This window comes from Tetrao urogallus (assembly GCF_951394365.1).
Source record: "Tetrao urogallus genome assembly, chromosome: 5".
In the NCBI taxonomy this organism is placed as follows: Eukaryota; Metazoa; Chordata; class Aves; order Galliformes; family Phasianidae; genus Tetrao; species Tetrao urogallus.
Window position 1 is genome coordinate 51903773 of NC_136818.1, and position 18628 is coordinate 51922400.

The window sequence follows — 18628 nt, forward strand, 5'->3', positions numbered from 1 at the left end:
GTATTTAAGCACTGAGAGTTTTCCCAGAGCTGTGCCCTGCTGCTCCATGTGTTGGAGCTGGAGATCCCAGTGCTGGACAGTCCCAGGCACATGCAGCCACCCCAGGTGAAACCACATCACCCTGGCATGGCTGTGGGGCTGCAGTTCCCTGGGATCTGTGAACACAGCGGCCCCATGAAGCTCTCTGTCTTGCAGGCAGTGTTCATTTTCCTTCCTGCTTCTTTCTCCCATAGGGACCTGAGCGAGAACTTCATTCAGGCCATCCCCAGGAAAGCTTTCCGTGGGGCCACAGACCTCAAGAACTTGTGAGTGGCAGTGGGGATAGGCACGGGCTGATATGGAGGATTTGGGTTGGCTCAGCAGCGGATAATGTGGGGAACTCTGCACCTGTGCCATCCCAGCCATGCTCCTGCTCCTTTCTCCTGCAGGCAACTGGACAAGAACCAGATCAGCTGCATAGAGGATGGGGCTTTCCGGGCCCTGCGGGGGCTGGAAGTCCTGTAAGTGGCCAGGGGTGGCTGGAGTCCCCAGCCCTCACCTCTCCATCCAACCACCTTACGCGGGGAGGTGGTTGGGTGCTGCTGTTCCTGGGCTCAGTGCCCCCTGAACCATCTCACGCTCCCATTTCCAACCTGCCGACCCTGACCTCCCTCTCTCTGCCTTCCTGCAGGACTCTGAATAACAACAACATCACGTCCATCCCCGTCTCCAGCTTCAACCACATGCCCAAGCTGCGGACGTTGTGAGTGCGGCACCCAGCGGGGTGGGAGGGGCCGGAGGGGGTTGGGGTAATGAGGGCAGCCGGTGGTGGTGGGCAGGAGCCATCCCACAGCACTGACGGTCCCGGCCGCCCGCAGCCGCCTGCACTCCAACCACCTGTTCTGCGACTGCCACCTGGCCTGGCTGGCACAGTGGCTCCGCCAGCGGCCCACCATCGGGCTGTTCACACAGTGCGCGGCGCCGGCACAGCTCCGCGGCCTCAATGTGGCTGAGATCCAGAAGAATGAGTTCAGCTGCTCTGGTAAGGGGTCCCCGGTGTTGGAGAGCGAGTGTCTCATTGATTCAGCCCACCCCTGCTGACGGGCTGGGGCTCATCCCGGGGGCTCTGTGCCTGCAGGACAAGCGGATGGAGCGCACGCACAGCTCTGCAGCTTGTCCTCTGGCTCCTGCCCGGCCATGTGCACCTGCAGCAACGGCATCGTGGACTGTCGGGGCAAGGGGCTGACGGCCATCCCCGCCAACCTGCCTGAGACCATGACAGAGATGTGAGTATGGCACCCCGCCGTCCCCACTTGAAGCTGGGGGACATGGGGACACGTCCCAGGGCTCAGCCACCCTGCTCTCATACTACCCAGCTTTAGCCCTGGATTTAGCTGCATTAAAAATGTAAATAGAGAAATAATCTCCTTAAGGGAATCCAATTACAATGCAAAGCCCCCATCGGGATGCGAGGCAGGCGGAGCACCCCCAGACTCATGTTTCCGGGCCAGTAGGTGCTGCCCCAGCCCCACTGCTGCCTGCTGTGCCCCCCCCCCCCCCCCCCCACAGTTCCCCTCACATCACTCTCCCTAATGGAAAAAGCCCCAACTACAAGATGCAAGTTGTCCCTGGATTGAAAGGCGCTGCTCTTTTGGGATAATTTAATGCAAGTTTAAGGTCTTGCAGTCTCCTAAGCCTGTCATTGGGTGCTGAGGCTCAGCCAGTCCCCAGCCTCACCTCTCCCCTGTTTCTTTGCAGACGCCTGGAGCTCAATGGCATCAAGTCCATCCCCCCAGGTGCCTTCTCCCCCTACAAGAAGCTTCGTCGGATGTAATCTTGCAGCACTTCTGACCCCAGAACCCCAAATCCTGCTGCCACAAGCACCTCAGCAGGAGGATAAGGCTGGGGACAAGGGGCTCAGCCCACCTTCTCCCTTTGGGTTTCAGAGACCTGAGCAACAACCAGATCTCGGAGATTGCCCCAGACGCCTTCCAGGGTCTGCGCTCGCTCAACTCGCTGTGAGTGCTCACACCGGGGGCACACGGGGCACCTACTGGGTGCTGCCCCATGCCACTGCCACCTGTCTTCCTGTTGCCATCCCTCCTCTCTAGGGTGCTGTATGGCAACAAGATCACCGACCTCCCCAAGGGCGTCTTCGGGGGACTTTTTGCCCTGCAGCTGCTGTAAGGCTCTGGTGGGACACTGCAGGGATACATTTAGTGCTGTGGGTCATGGCATGGTAAAAGGACACAGGGTTGGCATCACTTCCTTCCCTGTGCCAGGCTCCTCAATGCCAACAAGATCAACTGCGTGCGGGCAGATGCCTTCCAGGACCTGCAAAACCTCTCGCTGCTCTCACTGTATGACAATAAGATCCAGAGCCTGGCCAAGGGCACCTTCAGCTCACTGCGTGCCATCCAGACCCTGTGAGTGCCCGTGTGGCTGCAGAAGGGAATCCTGGGGGATCCCAGTGCGGTGGTAGCAGGTCTTGGTGCTGGCCACCAGTCACCCGCTGTCCTCGATGCAGGCACCTGGCCCAAAACCCCTTTGTCTGCGACTGCAATCTGAAGTGGTTGGCGGATTTCCTCCGTGCCAACCCCATTGAGACCAGCGGTGCCCGCTGTGCCAGCCCCCGGCGCCTGGCCAACAAGCGCATTGGGCAGATCAAGAGCAAGAAGTTCCGCTGCTCAGGTGAGCACCACCCTTGTCCCCTCTGGGGGCTGTGGCCAAATCTCTGCTGTGCACACAGTGGTGCTGATGTGCTTTTTCTTTCTGCAGCCAAAGAGCAGTATTTCATCCCAGGTAAGGAGGGAACCACATGTGTGTGAGCGTGTGTGCGTGCATACGGGGCCTGCTGGTGTACCCAGGACAGATGTCCCTGTGGATAATGTCCTCTTGTGGCCCCTCCTTTGTGCACACCGAGGGCTATGGTGCACACTTGGGACCAGTTGGGGTGTGGGAAGACCCGGCCAGTTGCAGCCCTCAGACTCTGCCCTGTCTGGCACACAGGGACAGAGGATTACCAGCTGAACAGTGAGTGCAACAGCGACGTGGTGTGCCCTCCAAAGTGCCGCTGTGAGGCTGGCGTGGTGGAGTGCTCCAACCTGAAGCTCACTAAGATCCCAGAGCGCATCCCGCAGTCCACAGCCGAGCTGTAAGCGCCATGCCCTCCCCTCCTGCAGCCACCATGTCACCGGCGCTGGGTTTTGCTGAGGGTTTGGTTTGTGCCAGGCCCTTCGCAGCCATCTCTTTTCCCTGCCGCCCACCCCAGGCGCCTGAACAACAATGAAATCTCCATCCTGGAGGCCACAGGCATCTTCAAGAAGCTGCCTCACCTGAAGAAAATGTGAGGATCTGAAGGCACAGGAGGGCTGGGAGGGTACACAGGGGCATGGTGTGGAGCATGAAAGAGGCGCACCACCCAAGCTGCGGGACCCAGGGAGGGGTCAGGATGCAGCCTGATGGTCTCCCCTCTCTGCAGCAACCTCAGCAACAACAAGGTGTCAGAGATCGAGGACGGGGCATTCGAGGGGGCCGCATCAGTGAGTGAACTGCACCTCACCGTCAACCAGCTGGAGTCAGTGAGGAGCGGCATGTTCCGGGGGCTGGACGGGCTGAGGACATTGTGAGTGTCCCTGAGCCATGGGGGTGGGGCTGTCCCTTGCTACCACTGCCCCTAGCCTTGCCCATGCCACCAGGCTGGTGCTGTTGGCACCACTGTGGGTCTGCTTTTGGGCCATCCCTTGCCTGCATCCAGAGTTGGAGCTGTGGTCTGCTGGGTGCAGCTGCAGCCTTTGGGGGTGGATTCCTGTCCCCCAGGATCTGCTGGGTCCCACGATTATGGGGTGTCCTCTCCTCTGCAGGATGCTGAGGAACAACCGCATCAGCTGCATCCACAACGACAGCTTCACGGGGCTGCGCAACGTGCGCCTGCTCTCGCTGTACGACAACCAGATCAGCACCATCGCACCGGGTGCCTTTGACACGCTGCAGTCCCTTTCCACACTGTATGTCCACTCCGGGGATGCTAACAGCCCCTTGCTGGGGATCTCGGGCCCAGATCTCAAGTTATGCCCTCCCATTTGCAGGAACCTGCTGGCCAACCCCTTCAACTGCAACTGCCAGCTGGCCTGGCTGGGGGAATGGCTGCGCAAGAGGAAGATCGTGACGGGCAACCCGCGGTGCCAACACCCTGACTTCCTCCGTCAGATCCCGCTGCAGGACGTGGCCTTCCCTGACTTCAGGTGTGAGGAAGGTAACTTGCACCCTCCTGTCCCAGCACCATCCCTGCTCCCGTGTTCACATCTGTCCCCGCGGTGAACTGGGGTCACCCAGCCCATGGTGCCCACCCCAAAGATACCCCAGGTCCCTCTGTGGTACCCTAGCCCTAAACCTAATGCAATGCAATGCAATGCAATGCAATGTAATGAAATGAAATGAAATGCATTTGCTATGTGAAATGCAAGGCAATCCAATGAAATGAAATGCAATGATATCAAATGCAGTGCAATACAAAGCCGTGCAATGGAATGCAGTGCAGTCCTAAACCTAATCCCAGCCCTAATCCTAACTGCAACCCTAATGCAATGCAAAGAAATGCAATGCAAAGCAATGCAATAGACTACAATGCAAACCTAACCCTAACCTTGAAACCGTAACCCCTAAAGCAGTAGAATGGAATGCAATGCACCCACATTCCCACAAGCTGCAAGACATGCACAGTCAGGTGCCAGCTGCACCCCTGCTTTGCTGCCAAGGGGAGATATGAGTGTGGGTGATGCCCTGTCACAGGTGCAAGGCACTGAACCCAGCATCACGTAGTGCCTGCGGGACAACAAGCTGTGACCCAGTGACATTTTGTCTCCTGTGTCCTGTGCAGGTCAGGAGGAGGAGACGAGTTGCATCCCACGGCCCCAGTGCCCTCAGGAGTGCACCTGCCTCGACACTGTGGTGCGCTGCAGCAACAAGCACCTCAAGGCCCTGCCCAGGGGTATCCCCAAGAATGTCACCGAGCTGTGAGTGCATTGCCGAGGGTCTGCCTTCCTCCTCCTGCTGCTGCTTTGTGGGCAGGGGTCTGTGCCGCAGGGTACCTGGACATGGGGTGCACCCCTGTTCTGGCTGAGGGCATAGGGACCATCCCAGGGGGCGGCACCCCACCCCTGGGGTGCCCAAGGCAGGGTTGGATGGGTCCCTGATCTAGAGAGGGGGCAGAAATGCATGGGCTTTAAGGTCCCCTACAACACAGCCATTCTGTGATTCCATGGCCATGCCCAAGGGGTGATGTACAGGGGCTGTTGTCACACCCCAGGGCTCTGCCGTCCCCAGCAGCCTGCCACCAGTGCTGGCCCACGCTGTACACATCCATGAGAATGTATGCCACCCCCTCACACCCCCGTGCCGTCTCACACACCCTCCTCTCACCACATCCTCAGATCCATCTCACACATGCCTTGCAAACACGGCCACCCACGCTCACAGCACGGTGTGTCTGGCTGTGCACACACGCAGGCGGCTGGGGAGCAGCCCCAGGCACCAGCTTGTGGGGTCTGTGGGTGGGCAGGCGCATGTGCAGCTCTCTGCCAGCCAGGGGGTCCCCTGTGGGTGCAGGGAGGTTATGCTGGACGTGCTCTTGCAGCACAAAGTCTACGGGGCCTCGGTGCACAAAGGGGATATCCTGCTGCTCAGTAATAACCCCGAGGTACTCTCCTTCTCCTTCCAGCTACCTGGATGGAAACCAATTCACCCAGGTGCCAGGACAGCTCTCCACCTTCAAGTACTTGCAGCTGGTGTAAGTGGCTGAGAGCGGGGCTCACCACTGGGACCTGGGGGTGGCAGTGTGGGCTGTCCCCATGGCATGCCCTCCCCAGGAGGGACCCCTGCAGATCCCTTTGTGTGGGATCATGGCTGGCTGGCAGTGTGTCCCTATGCCCCGCTGGATGTGCAGCGGGAAGGGACGGGAGAGGCCACAGCTGCTGGGTCTGTGTTTTGCAGTGATCTGAGCAACAACAAGATCAGCTCACTGAGCAACTCCTCCTTCACCAACATGAGCCAGCTCACCACCCTGTAAGTGCGGGCACTGGGCTGCAGGCTGCCCTGTCTGAGGGAGGGTGTTCCTAGGGGACCCCAAAGACCAGGGGACCTTCCACCTGAGTGAAGCTGTGCCCTGAGCTGATGAGGGGGTAGGACGTGGGTGGGGGGGGGCAGCGTGCAGCTCGGGGTGGCCTCTCTGTGTTGCCTCCTTCCCTTGCACAGGATCCTCAGCTACAACTCCCTGCAGTGCATCCCTCCACTGGCCTTCGAGGGCCTCCGCTCCCTGCGGCTGCTGTGAGTGTCCGTGTCCCCTGTGCACCATGGGCAGCAGTGACACTTCAGTGGGCTCTGGCCTCACTGGCTGGCTGGGCACAGCCCAGGGCTGCCCTTGCTGTCCTGGAGCCACTGGGATCATGGGGCTCTCTGTCCTCCACAGGTCTCTCCATGGCAATGACATCTCCACCCTCCCCGAGGGCATCTTCGCGGATGTCACCTCACTGTCCCACCTGTGAGTCCAGGGCTGGGGACCTCAAGACCCCATGGGTTTCTCTAGACTTGCTCCCCTTCCTGCTCCTGACACCCGCCCAGTTGTTGCTCCTGCCTCCCACATCCCCACCACCCCTGCCCTTTGTTGCGAGCTGCAGGATTAGCACTCCTCCATCTGTCAGCAGTGAGAGCCCTGCAGAGCCCAGCACTGCCGGCTCGTGCCGCTGCTGCCTCCTCGAGCTTCTCCTAAAGGAGATTGAACGTGGTGCACACCCATCCCGACCTCAGTGCCCGTTTACAGCCCTGCCCTCCCCACTCCCCTCTGCCACCATCGCAGTGGGATGGGGCTTGGGATGCTTTAGGATTGGGACATAGGCAGAAGGGGGAGTACCACAGTTCTCAGTGCCCTCACTTTTGCCCTGCAGAGCCATCGGGGCCAACCCACTGTACTGCAGCTGCAACCTGCGCTGGCTCTCCAGCTGGGTGAAGACAGGCTACAAGGAGCCGGGCATTGCCCGCTGCGCTGGCCCCCCCGACATGGAGGGCAAGCTGCTGCTCACCACCCCCGCCAAGAAGTTTGAGTGCCAAGGTGAGTGCTGTCCGTCTGTCCATATGTCTGTCCGTGCCTCCCGCTCCTTGTACAGCAGGGTGATGCTCCACGTGGCCCCGTTGCTCACCGCTGCCCCCCAGTGCTTACAGCCGCACCGCCCCTTCCTTCCTTCTACCCTTCCCCGCAGGGCCCCCAGCCCTGAGTGTCCAGGCCAAGTGCAACCCCTGCCTCTCCAGCCCCTGCCGCAACCAGGGCACCTGCCACAATGACCCTCTCGGCTCCTACCGCTGTGCCTGCCCCGCTGGATACAAGGTAGTGGCAATGGGTCTCCCGACCCAGGGTGCACGGTGCAGAGGCATGGTGCAAGGCTCTGCCTGCCCACAGCACCTGGGGGAGGGATGGGGAATGGAAAATAAGGCACGGTACCCCTTCCTGCCACGTCTCCTTCCGTCCCCAGGGCAGGGACTGCGAGGTGGTGTTGGATGGCTGCTCTCAAAACCCCTGTGCCAACGGGGGCACCTGCCAGCCCCAGGATGGGGACAGGGACAGTTTCAGGTCAGCAGTTTGTGGAGACCTATGGAATTTGGGCATTGGGATGGCAGCATCTTATAGGGATTTGGGGTCTTCTTCACCTGGGATATCCGTCTGTGCCCTCACCACTGTGGCACTGAGAGCCAGCACAGAATGCAGCCATGCCCCCATGCAACCCTGCCTACCCTGAACATTTCAGGCATTTCTGGGAAGTGGGGTGCAATTAGCAGCTGGAAATAATGGTGGGGCTGTGGGTGGAGGAAGGCTGCTCATCCTTCTGCACTAAATGGCCTCTCTCAGCCCGTTGTCTTGGCAACTGAGCGTCCTCAGCATCCTCCACTAGTCCTGGGCTCTCAGGTAGGGGCACACGAGGCTGTGCTCCTCAGCGCTCTGTTGGGAGCAGGCTCTACCATGGTCCTCTGCCCGTGTTTTGGGGAGATCACCCCAACACGGTGTTTCCTACCCCGGAACAGGTGCCTGTGTGCAGCAGGCTTCGAGGGACCGAACTGCCGCACCGCCAGTGACCCCTGCAAGGAACACAGCTGTGAGAATGGGGGCTCCTGTGTGTCTGGTGCCACCAACTACACCTGCCTGTGCCCTGCTCACTACACAGGTACATGGAGCAAGGGTACTGCCATCCCACTGCGGGATGTGATAGGTACCATCTGGTACCCCTTCTTCTGCCCCGCAGGAGATTTCTGTGAGCAGCCACCAGATTTCTGCTCGGCCGAGCTCAGCCCATGCCAGCACGACTCCACGTGCATCCCCACCAGCCAGGGGCCTAGGTGAGCCCCTGGGTCTTGCTTTCAGGGGGCTGAAGGCAGCTGGGAGGCACTGGGGAAGGCACAGCGGGGTCTGTAACCCCCCCATGCTGTCCCAGGTGTGAGTGCGCACCCGGCTACGTGGGGACCAACTGCAGCGAGGACTTCGATGACTGCCAGGACCACCGGTGCCAGAACAACGCTCGCTGCGTGGACGAGGTGAATGGCTACTCCTGCCTCTGCGCCGAGGGTTACAGGTACTGCCGGGGGCGCTAACGGGCCGGTCAGGTGTCATCCCACAGGAGGTGATCCTGGCCACCACATATCCTATTGTGGACCCCAGAAGGGACATGCGGGGTTCAGCATCCATGCTTCCATCTGGTGCTGCTGCTGGTGGGGACCCCAAAGTGGGTGGGTGCTTTGGGTGGTGGGGAGGGGCCTGCCCCGGCCCCATGCCCAGCACGCCCTTGGCCCCGCAGTGGACAGCTGTGCGAGATGCCGCCCCATGCCACCGGGCAGCCTGGGCTCTGCGAGCGTGCCGAGTGCCAGAATGGGGCGGCCTGTGTGGAGCGGGGCTCCCGTGCCCTCTGCCAGTGCCTGCCTGGCTTCGGTGGCCCCAAGTGTGAGAAGCTGCTGAGCGTCAACTTCGTGGACCGTGACACATACCTGCAGTTCACTGACTTGCAGGACTGGCCCCGGGCCAACATCACCCTGCAGGTGAGGATGCAGGGCGATGCAGGGTGATGGGGGGTGGCCACCGGGTGGGGGGTCTCACCTCTCCCACCTCCAGGTCTCCACGGCTGAGGACAACGGCATCCTGCTGTACAACGGTGACAGCGATCACATGGCTGTAGAGCTGTACCAGGGCCACGTCAGGGTCAGTTATGACCCCGGCACTCACCCCAGCTCAGCCATATACAGGTACCATAGGCCCCCACACCCTGTGCCCTGACCCCATTGCATGGGCATGGTGATTTGGTGTGGGACGGAGCGCACCTGGTGACACAGCCCTCCCCACCAGTGCCGAGACCATCAATGATGGGCAGTTCCACACCGTGGAGCTGGTGACCTTCGACCAGATGGTGAACCTCTCCATTGATGGTGGCAGCCCCATGACCATGGACAACTCGGGCAAGCACTACACGCTGAACAGCGAGGCCCCGCTCTATGTCGGCGGTACGGGGCCTGTGGGGCACTGGGGGTACAGGGTCGGCTGGGTGTGTGCTGACGGCCCCGCTCTCCCCAGGGATGCCGGTGGACGTCAACTCAGCCGCCTTCCGCCTCTGGCAGCTCCTCAACGGCACCAGCTTCCACGGCTGCATCCGCAACCTCTACATCAACAACGAGTTGCAGGATTTCACCAAGACGCGGATGACGCCCGGTGTGGTGCCGGGCTGCGAGCCCTGCCGCAAGCTGTACTGCCTGCATGGCATCTGCCAGCCCACCGGCGCCCAGGGACCCGTCTGCCATTGCGAGCCTGGCTGGGATGGGCCTCACTGTGACCAACCCCGTGGCGGCCCCTGCCAGGGACACAAGTGAGTGCCCCCTCCCCTCCCCTCTCTGTCTGCTGACCCATAGCAAGGGCTGTGCCCCATTGCAGTGGCTCTGTCCCGTTTGGTGCCCCATAGTGGCTCACCTGCCCCATTCACAGCTCACCATGACTTTGTGGCGCTGAGGGTTGTGATTAGTGGATTTGCTAATAGTTGGACTTTGAGGTCTTTTGCAACCTTAGTGGTTCTATGAATCTGTGGCTCATTGCTACGCTGTGTTGTACTGGTGCCACACTGTGCCGGAGCCACATCACTGCTGTGGATGCAGTGACTGTGCCCGACCTGTGCCGTGCTGCGCCTACCCATGTCATGGTGTGATGTGCCATACCCGTGCCCTACCTATGCCATGCCTTAGCCACCCTGTGCCTCACCTACACGTGTCATGCCATAGCAGCTGGTGCTGGTACACCACGGTGCAGGCACTGCTATGCCCTGTGTCAGACACCTGATGGCCGTGGCTGCCCACAGGTGTGTGCACGGGCTCTGCCTGCCCCTCGACGCCCTCTCCTACAGCTGCCAGTGCCACCAGGGCTACCAGGGTGCCCTGTGCAACCAGCCCAGCACACCGCCCGACCCCTGCCGTCTCCTGCTCTGCCACCACGGCCGCTGCCGCCTCACCCCGAGCGGCCAGCCCGTATGCGAGTGTCACAGCGGCTACAGCGGCGCCCTCTGCGACCAAGGTAGGCAGCAGGGCGGTGGGTTCGGGGCAGCAGCGCTGGGACGACCGCACTCTGATCCTCGCTGACCACAGAGCCCGAGTGCCGCGGGGAGCCGGTGCGGGACTACCACCAGGTGCAGAGGGGCTACGCCATCTGCCAGACCACGCGGCCGGTGCCCTCCGTGCAGTGCCGGGGAACGTGCGGCGGTGACACCGACGCCGGCTGCTGCATCGGGCTGCGGCCGCGGCGCAGGAAATACGCCTTCGAGTGCAGCAACGGCGCGACCTTCGTGGAGGAGGTGGAGAAGCCCAGCAAGTGCGGCTGCAGCCCATGCCTCTGAGCGCCGGGGTGCGGGGGCTGCTGCGGACAGCGGGGGGGCAGTGAGGAGCCGCCGGCACCGGGAGCTCGCTCTGCCCTGCAGCCAGGGGCCGGGATGTTGCCAAAGCCCAGCGCAGTTCCCACCACTCGGAGGAGCCCGTCGGGGCTGGAGGAGGATAGATGTGTTGCATCTAGAGGGATGGAAAACAAAAAGAAAAAAAAAAAAAAGAAAAAAAAGAAAAAAAAAAAAGGAAAAAAAACCCCCACAAAACAAGTGTGTAGATAGAGGATTTTTTTAAGAACTTGCAGCTACACAAGTGTGTCTCATGTGGGAGCTGCTCTGCCCCTCCGCCTGCTCTCCCTTCATCTCTGCCTTCTTCATCGCTGAGGGGAACGTGTGCCCTCTCTGTGCGTCCCCCAAGCAGCCCCACATCCAGCTGGGACCTTCCCAACACCCTGTGCTGGACCTGGCACTGCAGTGCTTTGTGTGCCACGGCTGCCAGGGGGGCTGAGCTCCATGCTGGCACCCCTAGTTCCCAGCACCCCTAAGTCCCCCTTCCCAAATGGCCCTGGCCCCGCTGCAGCAGCCCCTGTAGCCAGTGTACGGTGCCAGCTCAGCGGCACTGTGGACACGTTGGGTCAAGCAGAATGGAGCCAGGAGCGGCCTCACCATGCAGAGCCAGCCCTGCCCTGCGCACAGGGATGGGGCCCCTCTCCCTGCTGGGCTGTGTGCAGGGGGTGGTTGTGCTGGAACCCCCCAGAGGATGTCCCTTAGATGGCTGCTGGGGCACAGGTCTGTGATGTTGTCAGCCCTGTGGATGCTGAGGCAGCTGAAGCTGGAGATCCCGGAGGCAACACAGCGTCCAGCACAGGTCCCAGCAGGTCCGAGCTGTTGGGCTGCAGCCTTGCCACACCGCTGTGCCGGGGGACATGCTGGCAGGGCAGCAGGGGCACCACGCCTTGTGCCGGCCATTGGCAACCCAGGACCGAGGGTGAGGGGCCAACCTGGGGCAAATCACCGTGTCACCCCCAGGGCTGTGGCTGCAGCTCTCCCATCACATCACACCACAGCTTTGCCGCGTCCCGCTGGGTGCAGCCCGCTGGTGGGTGCCATCGCCGTCCCCACGCACCCAGGACACGCCACCGTCATGGGGACATCTCTGCCACCAGCACCCTGTGCTGCACGGCACGGCGGGATGCTCTCCTTCAGCCCCCGGCCGGGGCTCAGTTGTGTTGTGTTTCTGTTCTTGCTGTAAGCTAACCGCTAAAGTATCTCTTTATACAGAATACTTACAGATTCTAATATATATTTGTATTTCATTTTGTTATAGTATTTTTCTATGTTCGGGGTCAACAAACGCTGTTTTCTTTTTGTTTACAGATGCTACTGGGCAGGAACATGACGGTGGCTTTGTCTGGCCCGCGCGGTGTGTGTGTGTGTCACTGTTGCAGCCGCCGGTTTGCGCTGGGCTGGGGAGGGCACCCTCCGCCGGCAGAGGCTGTGTTGTTTTAGGAGATGTTCGGTATTGTCTATGTTGTCCTCCACGTGAACATGACATTGATTCATTCAGAGGCCCGGCATTGTCTTTATGGGGACATGCGGAGGGAGCACAGGGTGGGGATGGCGTGGGCAATGGGGGACCCAGTGCTGCCGGGGGGAGGTCGTGCCCCATCGCTGTGGCCTGCGTGTGCCATCCACGCCCCCACCCTCCCTCCATTTATCACAGCAAAGCGGCTCTGATATCAAAGAAACGTTTAATAAGCTGCAATAAAATACGGACCTTTAGAAAGCTCATGATCGGGTGAATATCAACAACAGAGGGAGAAAAGAAAACAAGGCGGTGGGAGTCCGTGAGGAGCTCAGATCTGAGTCAGGGAGCTTTACCTGGAACAAGAACACAGCTTCCTTGAGAGTCTAAACGACAGGAGCACAGAGTTCACAAAATGTCAACATTGAGAGAGTCGATACACAGCCAAAGTTCAAATGACCCAGCTCTTATAGCTATACATATCGAATTAAAGCAACTTAATATAACTTTATTTCATTTTTTATATACACGTTCAAAGGTTCGTCAGGTGAGGTATGTAAACATCATCTAATGGAAACCCCTCTGCACCTTTCCAACCGAGGATTCACAGCAGACGTTTTGTTTTCCCCCAGCAAGGAGCCGAGCGAGCGGCTGCGCTCCCTGCACACCGTTCTGACATTTCACATTGGTCAGGCTCTGACATACAGTACCGGACAGGAGGGCCGTTCGGATCAGTGTCTAAAGTTCATCCTAGAGAAACAAACAGAGCGACAAAACTCCTTCCAGGGAAGTGGACACAGAGGAAGGGAAAGCATTTGCTATTGGGGCGGAACTAAGATTCAAACATTGAGCATCTTGGAAAGAACGAAAAGAAACATATTGGGTTGGTTGGGTTGGTGCTTTTCTTATTTTTTTTTTTCCTTTCTTTTTTTTCACACTACAGTTCCAAAGGTGAAGGGCTCTTGTGAGCCCCTTTGTCTCAGTCCCATCCCATGCTCTGAAATGAGGGACCTGTCACCAAACAGCAGGGCTGATCCCATTATGGGATGGGTGCAGCAAAACGGGGTTAAAAACAGCCAGAAAAAAGCCACACACACGTAGGAAAAACACACACAAACAGGCAACCGACCTCAAACCCTCCAATAAACATGGCAGAAGGGCAAGCAAAGAGGCAGTGACCTTATGGGGCCAACTTGGCTGTGGACAGCTGCCCTTCTGCCTTGCTTCGTGGGCACCTTGGGGTCAGAGCAGCCGCTCGGAACGGCCCTGGGGCAGCTCCTCAAGACCCACAGCCCGCACTGGGCTGAGCCCCCGTCACCCAAGAAGACATTATTACTAAAATCTTATTGCTGGCAGTGCCCCCACCATGGAGACCCCCACCCCTCCCTCCCAGCTCCCGCTCACCCTCTGACATCATCAGAAATGAGATGAAGAGTTAATGCTTGGACACCGATGGGACGGGACCCCGCAGCTGCCCTGTCCCCCTGCGCCATCAGGCAGCCACAGCGACCGCCAGTCGGAACAAGAACCTACAGAAAGCCCACAAAATAAATATAAAAAACCCGACTATTTACAATATTAAATCCGTGAGAATTGAGAGAGAGAGAGAAAAAAAATGTCTTTACCTGCCCCAAAAGCTTAAAAAGTAGTTAGCATCCTGCCGCCTAGCACAACACTATCTTACATGGCACCTACACATAATATATATTCACATTTCATTTTAAAATTAGGTACTCTTACAAACAGACTTAGAAAACATTGGCTAGCGAGGTGGCCTGGCGGGCCAGGTGACACCACAATGGCCACCACGGTGCCCTCTGTGGCCATCCCACAGCTGCCAACGTGCCCTGAATCAAACGCCAGCTGCCCGCGGCCCGGTGGAAGTGCTCTCAAACCAGGGGGGGGTTGGGGAGGGGGGGAGGAAGGGGGAGAACTGTGATTCCGCTAAGCCTAGGGGTGATCTTAATACAAACTCCTGAGAACATCTTAGAACAGATGGATTCATTTCACAACCACCAAGCGAAGGGATGGGCGGAACGGACGCTATGATACGCGGAGCAGGGAGCGGGGGTGGAGGAAAACTCCGGGAGTAGGATGAGAAGTCAGCCAACAAGGAAAGCTGAAGGGGTGGCGGTGGCAGCAGCAGCCGGCACTGCTGTGATCGGGGAGCACTGGGGGCACAGCACTAGGGCTGGAGGGAGGACATCGGGGAGTAAGCGGGGAACAGAGCAACGCAACACTGCCTGGAAGAGAGGGAGAAGAATATCAAATCTGGGCACCAGATGAAGAAATGGTGGCGATGCCACCCTGCCACTTGGCCACCTCACATGCAGATCCCTTCATTTGTCAGCAAATCAAAATGCTCCTCCGTCCTTTCCCAAAACACAGCACTCACAAGCACAAAGCACATGGTGAAAGCACGTCTCATCGGCTGCAAGATCCAGGAGCTACAACTGGTGTCAGCATGAGAACACGCACAGGAGATGAGAAGGAGATGGCACCTCTTGAGGGGCAGCACAGAGCTGGAGATGCCGCCCAGCAGAAAGCTGCCCTGGTTTTCTGGAGATGAGAGCATTCCTGGCCGACCTACGATGCAGAGAACTCGCATAGAGCACCTCTGTGCCCACCCTGACCTGGGCAGGGCCATGCCCAAGTGCTGGCTGCAGTCACTTGGTCACAGGTGGCAGCCGCACTCTACCCATCAAAGACAAAGCCCTTTCTGAAGACCAAAACTGTCACTGTTAAATAAAACAGAAGAGCACTCTGCTGCCTTGCCAGGCACCCCATCACCTGGCCTGCTCTCAGCTTTCAGCCTGACAACTCATATTCCTCCCATGCCACGGGATGCCCAGCATCCCATCCGACACATGCTAAGGCTGCAGCACAACTCTGGCGCTGCCATCCCAACATGGGGCAGCAAGGGACAGCCCCCAGAAGTCAAAGAGAAATTAAATGCAGAATGTGGGGAGGGGGTCCTGCATTTCTACCCCAGCCCAAGGGAAGGGAAAGGTAGGTGCAGGCAGAGAGAGGACCCGTGGGGAAGGTACAGAGCAGTGCTATGGCTGCCACCGGTGCCTCTCCTGAAATGCCTTCAAATCTTTCCTGATGGAATGTTTGACATCTTTAATACATGCAGTAAAAATTAAAATCATAGATAACTCTGTATTAATCTGTACAGGGTCTGACAGGCTAGATTTAATCACTTTGTTGCTGCTCAAAGAGCTCACTTTCGCATGATTCAAAGGGGAGGGAAAGTTTTCAAACCAAAGCCTCGCTGCTTCCTGCACCGGACGCTCACAATGGGATTCCTGCATGCAGCAAGGTGCGTGTTTGTACAAAAGTGAATGCAAACTATAGGGAAAATCAGCTGCAGCCGTGCAAAGGGACAGGGGTAGGGGCAGAGCCGCAGGGTGACATCCATGTGTGGGTACCTGGAGAGCCACCGGCAGCTGCAGGAGAACCGACACGTGTCCCATCCACCTTCGTCTCCCTCACCGATGGCAAAGGGGTTTGGGTTTGCTTGAAATGCCACTCACAGACAGACAGAAGGGCACTGAAGGGAAGGGAAATGCTGGCGTGCACCAAAAGGCTGCCGAAAGCTACTTCATGTGCACAAAGGTGGTTTTCTTTCTGCTACAGTACAAGTGCTTGTGCCTCAAGTATAAAACGCAAGCCTCCAAATCACACAGACGAGCTTCTTAATTTTATTTTTAAAGTGATAAATAAGGCACTGTACTTTTAACTAAAACTGCCTGGTTCTGAGTTCAAAAGCCCCAGGACCATCGGAACTGCAAACGCTTCCTTCGGAACAGCAGAGCCAGACAGGCTGACCTCTTCTCCGCCTCAGACACAGCTTCCGATGCCTAACATCACGTGCGTGATCCTGTAACTGCGGATTTTAAAGGCTTGCTACAGCTTATAAAAGCAGCTTTAGTTAATGCATGGTAAGGGTTACTACTATACAAGAGTTCTGTACATGGCTACCGCTGCGTTGCTACTTGGCATCCAGCCGCGAGCGCTTGCTGTGCGAGCAATCTCCCTTCGCCCGCAGCTTCCTCTTGCCCTGCGAACTGCTGCCTTCCTGCCCCCTCCTCACAGCCCTGGGCAGGGCCTTCCCCCCGCCTGCCTTCTTGTTGGCCATCTTCTGCGCCCGCGTCGAGGACTCGCCCAGCGGTCTGTGCCGCGCGGACGGGCCCAGCTCCTCGTGGCCGGGCGGCGGTGCGGCACGGCGGCTGGTGTTCTCCTTGCCCTTCCGCACCGGCAGCCGCACCTTCTCCGGCTGCCTTTTCGGGGCTCTCTTCTCTTTTGAAGACATCTTCTTGGCCAGCTTGCTGCTCCTCTCCACCTGCTTGCGGGTGGCGGGGGCCCTGGTACCCGCCTCTGAATGCTTTATTTTCCCAGCCTTCTTGGCCGGCACCTTGTCCTTCCCTGAGGAGCCAGCCCGCTCCTGCGTGGCCTCGCTCTCCTTCAGAGTCCTCTTCTTCCTGCTGAGCTGCTCAGCCCTGGGCGAGGGCTCCTCCTGGCCTTTACTCTTCCCCTTCCGCCCTTTCCCCGCTCCATCCGCCGAGGGAGATTTAGTGGGGAAGGCATCCGCCTTGATCTGCAGGGCCAGCTTGGGGGACATGAGCGGGTTGATGCACAGGCTCTTGCGGCTGGCCTTGCCCTCGGGGCCCGGCTGCTCGCCAGGCACGTCGCCGCGCCGCTCGGTGCGGGTGGCACGGTGCTGGGCCCGCAGCTTGCCCCTCAGCTGGGAGTACTTGCGCAGGATGCGGGTGCTGGCCTGGGTGGGCAGGCTGGGGGTGGGCTGTGCACCCCGCTCCTGGCTCAGCTCCTCGGGGCTGGCTTCAGGTGGAGGAGGCTGGCCGGCCACGTTGCCCTCTTCGGCCTCAGCTTTGTCGGCATTCTCGCGTATCTTGGCCCACAGCTTTTGGTTTTTCAGGTTGTTGCGGGCTGGTGTGGTCGCGGCGAATTTCTTCAGGTGCTTTTTCAAGCGCTCAGCCTGCAGTGAGCTGGGGTAGAGGCCAGAGGAGGAGTACTTTTGCATGGGCACCTTGATGGGGGGGATCTCCCCTGGGAGACGCGTGTTGAGTTTCTTCACGATCACCAGCGAGCGGGTCTCGGTGGTCTCCAGGAACCACTGGCAGATGTCGGACAGCTTGTAGGCCTTCATGAACAGCATCTGGACAGGAGACAGTTTCTGAACCTCCAGTGCCCCTCTGCTTTTCCGTGTCCTTTTCTTGCTTTTCCAGATCTCCTTCAGCTTGTCGGCTTTGTTCTTCACCTTGGGGGCTGGCTGCACCTCCTTCTCCAGCTGGATCCAGCCCTTCTGCACCTTCATGTACTGGGCGTTGAACTCAGCAATCAGCTCTTGGTTCTCCTCCTCAGCGCACCACTCCATGAACCTTGGCTTGCTGTCTTCTGCATCCATATCCTCCAGAGCCAGGGCGTCATCATTCCCTGAATTGCACTCGTCCCTCGCTTTAGGGACAGCCTGCATAGACTCCTTCCCTGGCAAGCTCTTCTTTGCAGTATCAGCTGTTGCAGGTGTGTGTCTTAAGTTGTAAAACTGCAGGGTGACCTTTTTGTGCTTGGCAGCCTTTGCTGGGAGATGCTTGCTTCCTCCACCTCTGCTGGTGGGACACGGAGATTGGCTGCACACTGGCTCATAGTGCTCCAGCTTCCCTGTGTCTACGGCACTGTCAGAGCTCTCCTCCTTTGCACAAGCATCACCCAGCTTCACCTCTGCTTGCACACTGCCTGCAGGCGCACTGCTTTCTGCTGGGAGGAGGATGCTTTTCTTCTCAGCATCAGTCTGCACACACATGTCCAGCATCTCACCTGGTTGACTTTGGCCACCTGAAGCAGTGGGGTTGTCTTTATGGGAATTTTCTCCCTCGGATGCAGTTTCTTTTGCTAAGATGCTTTTATAGGTCTGCCTGGTGGTGACACCGTTCTCCTCAGAAGTGCTTTCTGGAGCCTGCCCGGTGCTTAGCCCCTCGTTGTGTTGGAGCAGTGCACTATGGAAGCAGTCATTTGGGAAGTGTGCGGGTGTTGTCCCATCCAGGTTCCCTTCTTTCTTGAACCGCTTAGCACCAGGACTCTTCGAGGCTTTGATCTGAAGGCCAGGAAGGTGCACGGGGCTGGAAGAACCAGTATCCTCAGTGCTGCTCTCAGTAGGTGGTTGAGATTGCTGGCTTCGGAGACGCCGGTCAGATGCCACAAGCGCTCTCCTTCC

General features: G+C 58.7%; 1 protein-coding gene across 1 annotated transcript in view; it reads left to right on the forward strand.

The window, feature by feature from the left end:
• The window catches only part of SLIT1 (slit guidance ligand 1), a gene marked incomplete at both ends in the record, with an annotated part of 29615 nt that extends 18729 nt beyond the window's left edge, over positions 1–10886 (forward strand). Inside the window, 33 exons of the mRNA XM_079536410.1 lie at positions 234–305; positions 429–500; positions 671–742; positions 858–1021; positions 1118–1265; positions 1738–1809; positions 1926–1997; positions 2091–2162; positions 2262–2405; positions 2507–2670; positions 2758–2781; positions 2989–3133; positions 3251–3325; positions 3461–3604; positions 3843–3986; positions 4068–4234; positions 4859–4994; positions 5699–5767; positions 5971–6042; positions 6232–6303; positions 6446–6517; positions 6921–7084; positions 7233–7357; positions 7503–7600; positions 8050–8189; positions 8268–8361; positions 8457–8594; positions 8817–9054; positions 9128–9258; positions 9359–9513; positions 9584–9872; positions 10356–10567; positions 10639–10886. Of these exons, the coding sequence (XP_079392536.1) occupies positions 234–305; positions 429–500; positions 671–742; positions 858–1021; positions 1118–1265; positions 1738–1809; positions 1926–1997; positions 2091–2162; positions 2262–2405; positions 2507–2670; positions 2758–2781; positions 2989–3133; positions 3251–3325; positions 3461–3604; positions 3843–3986; positions 4068–4234; positions 4859–4994; positions 5699–5767; positions 5971–6042; positions 6232–6303; positions 6446–6517; positions 6921–7084; positions 7233–7357; positions 7503–7600; positions 8050–8189; positions 8268–8361; positions 8457–8594; positions 8817–9054; positions 9128–9258; positions 9359–9513; positions 9584–9872; positions 10356–10567; positions 10639–10886 (4204 nt within the window). The remainder of the gene's footprint in view (positions 1–233; positions 306–428; positions 501–670; positions 743–857; positions 1022–1117; positions 1266–1737; positions 1810–1925; positions 1998–2090; positions 2163–2261; positions 2406–2506; positions 2671–2757; positions 2782–2988; positions 3134–3250; positions 3326–3460; positions 3605–3842; positions 3987–4067; positions 4235–4858; positions 4995–5698; positions 5768–5970; positions 6043–6231; positions 6304–6445; positions 6518–6920; positions 7085–7232; positions 7358–7502; positions 7601–8049; positions 8190–8267; positions 8362–8456; positions 8595–8816; positions 9055–9127; positions 9259–9358; positions 9514–9583; positions 9873–10355; positions 10568–10638) is intronic.
• Positions 10887–18628: the final 7742 nt, after the last annotated feature.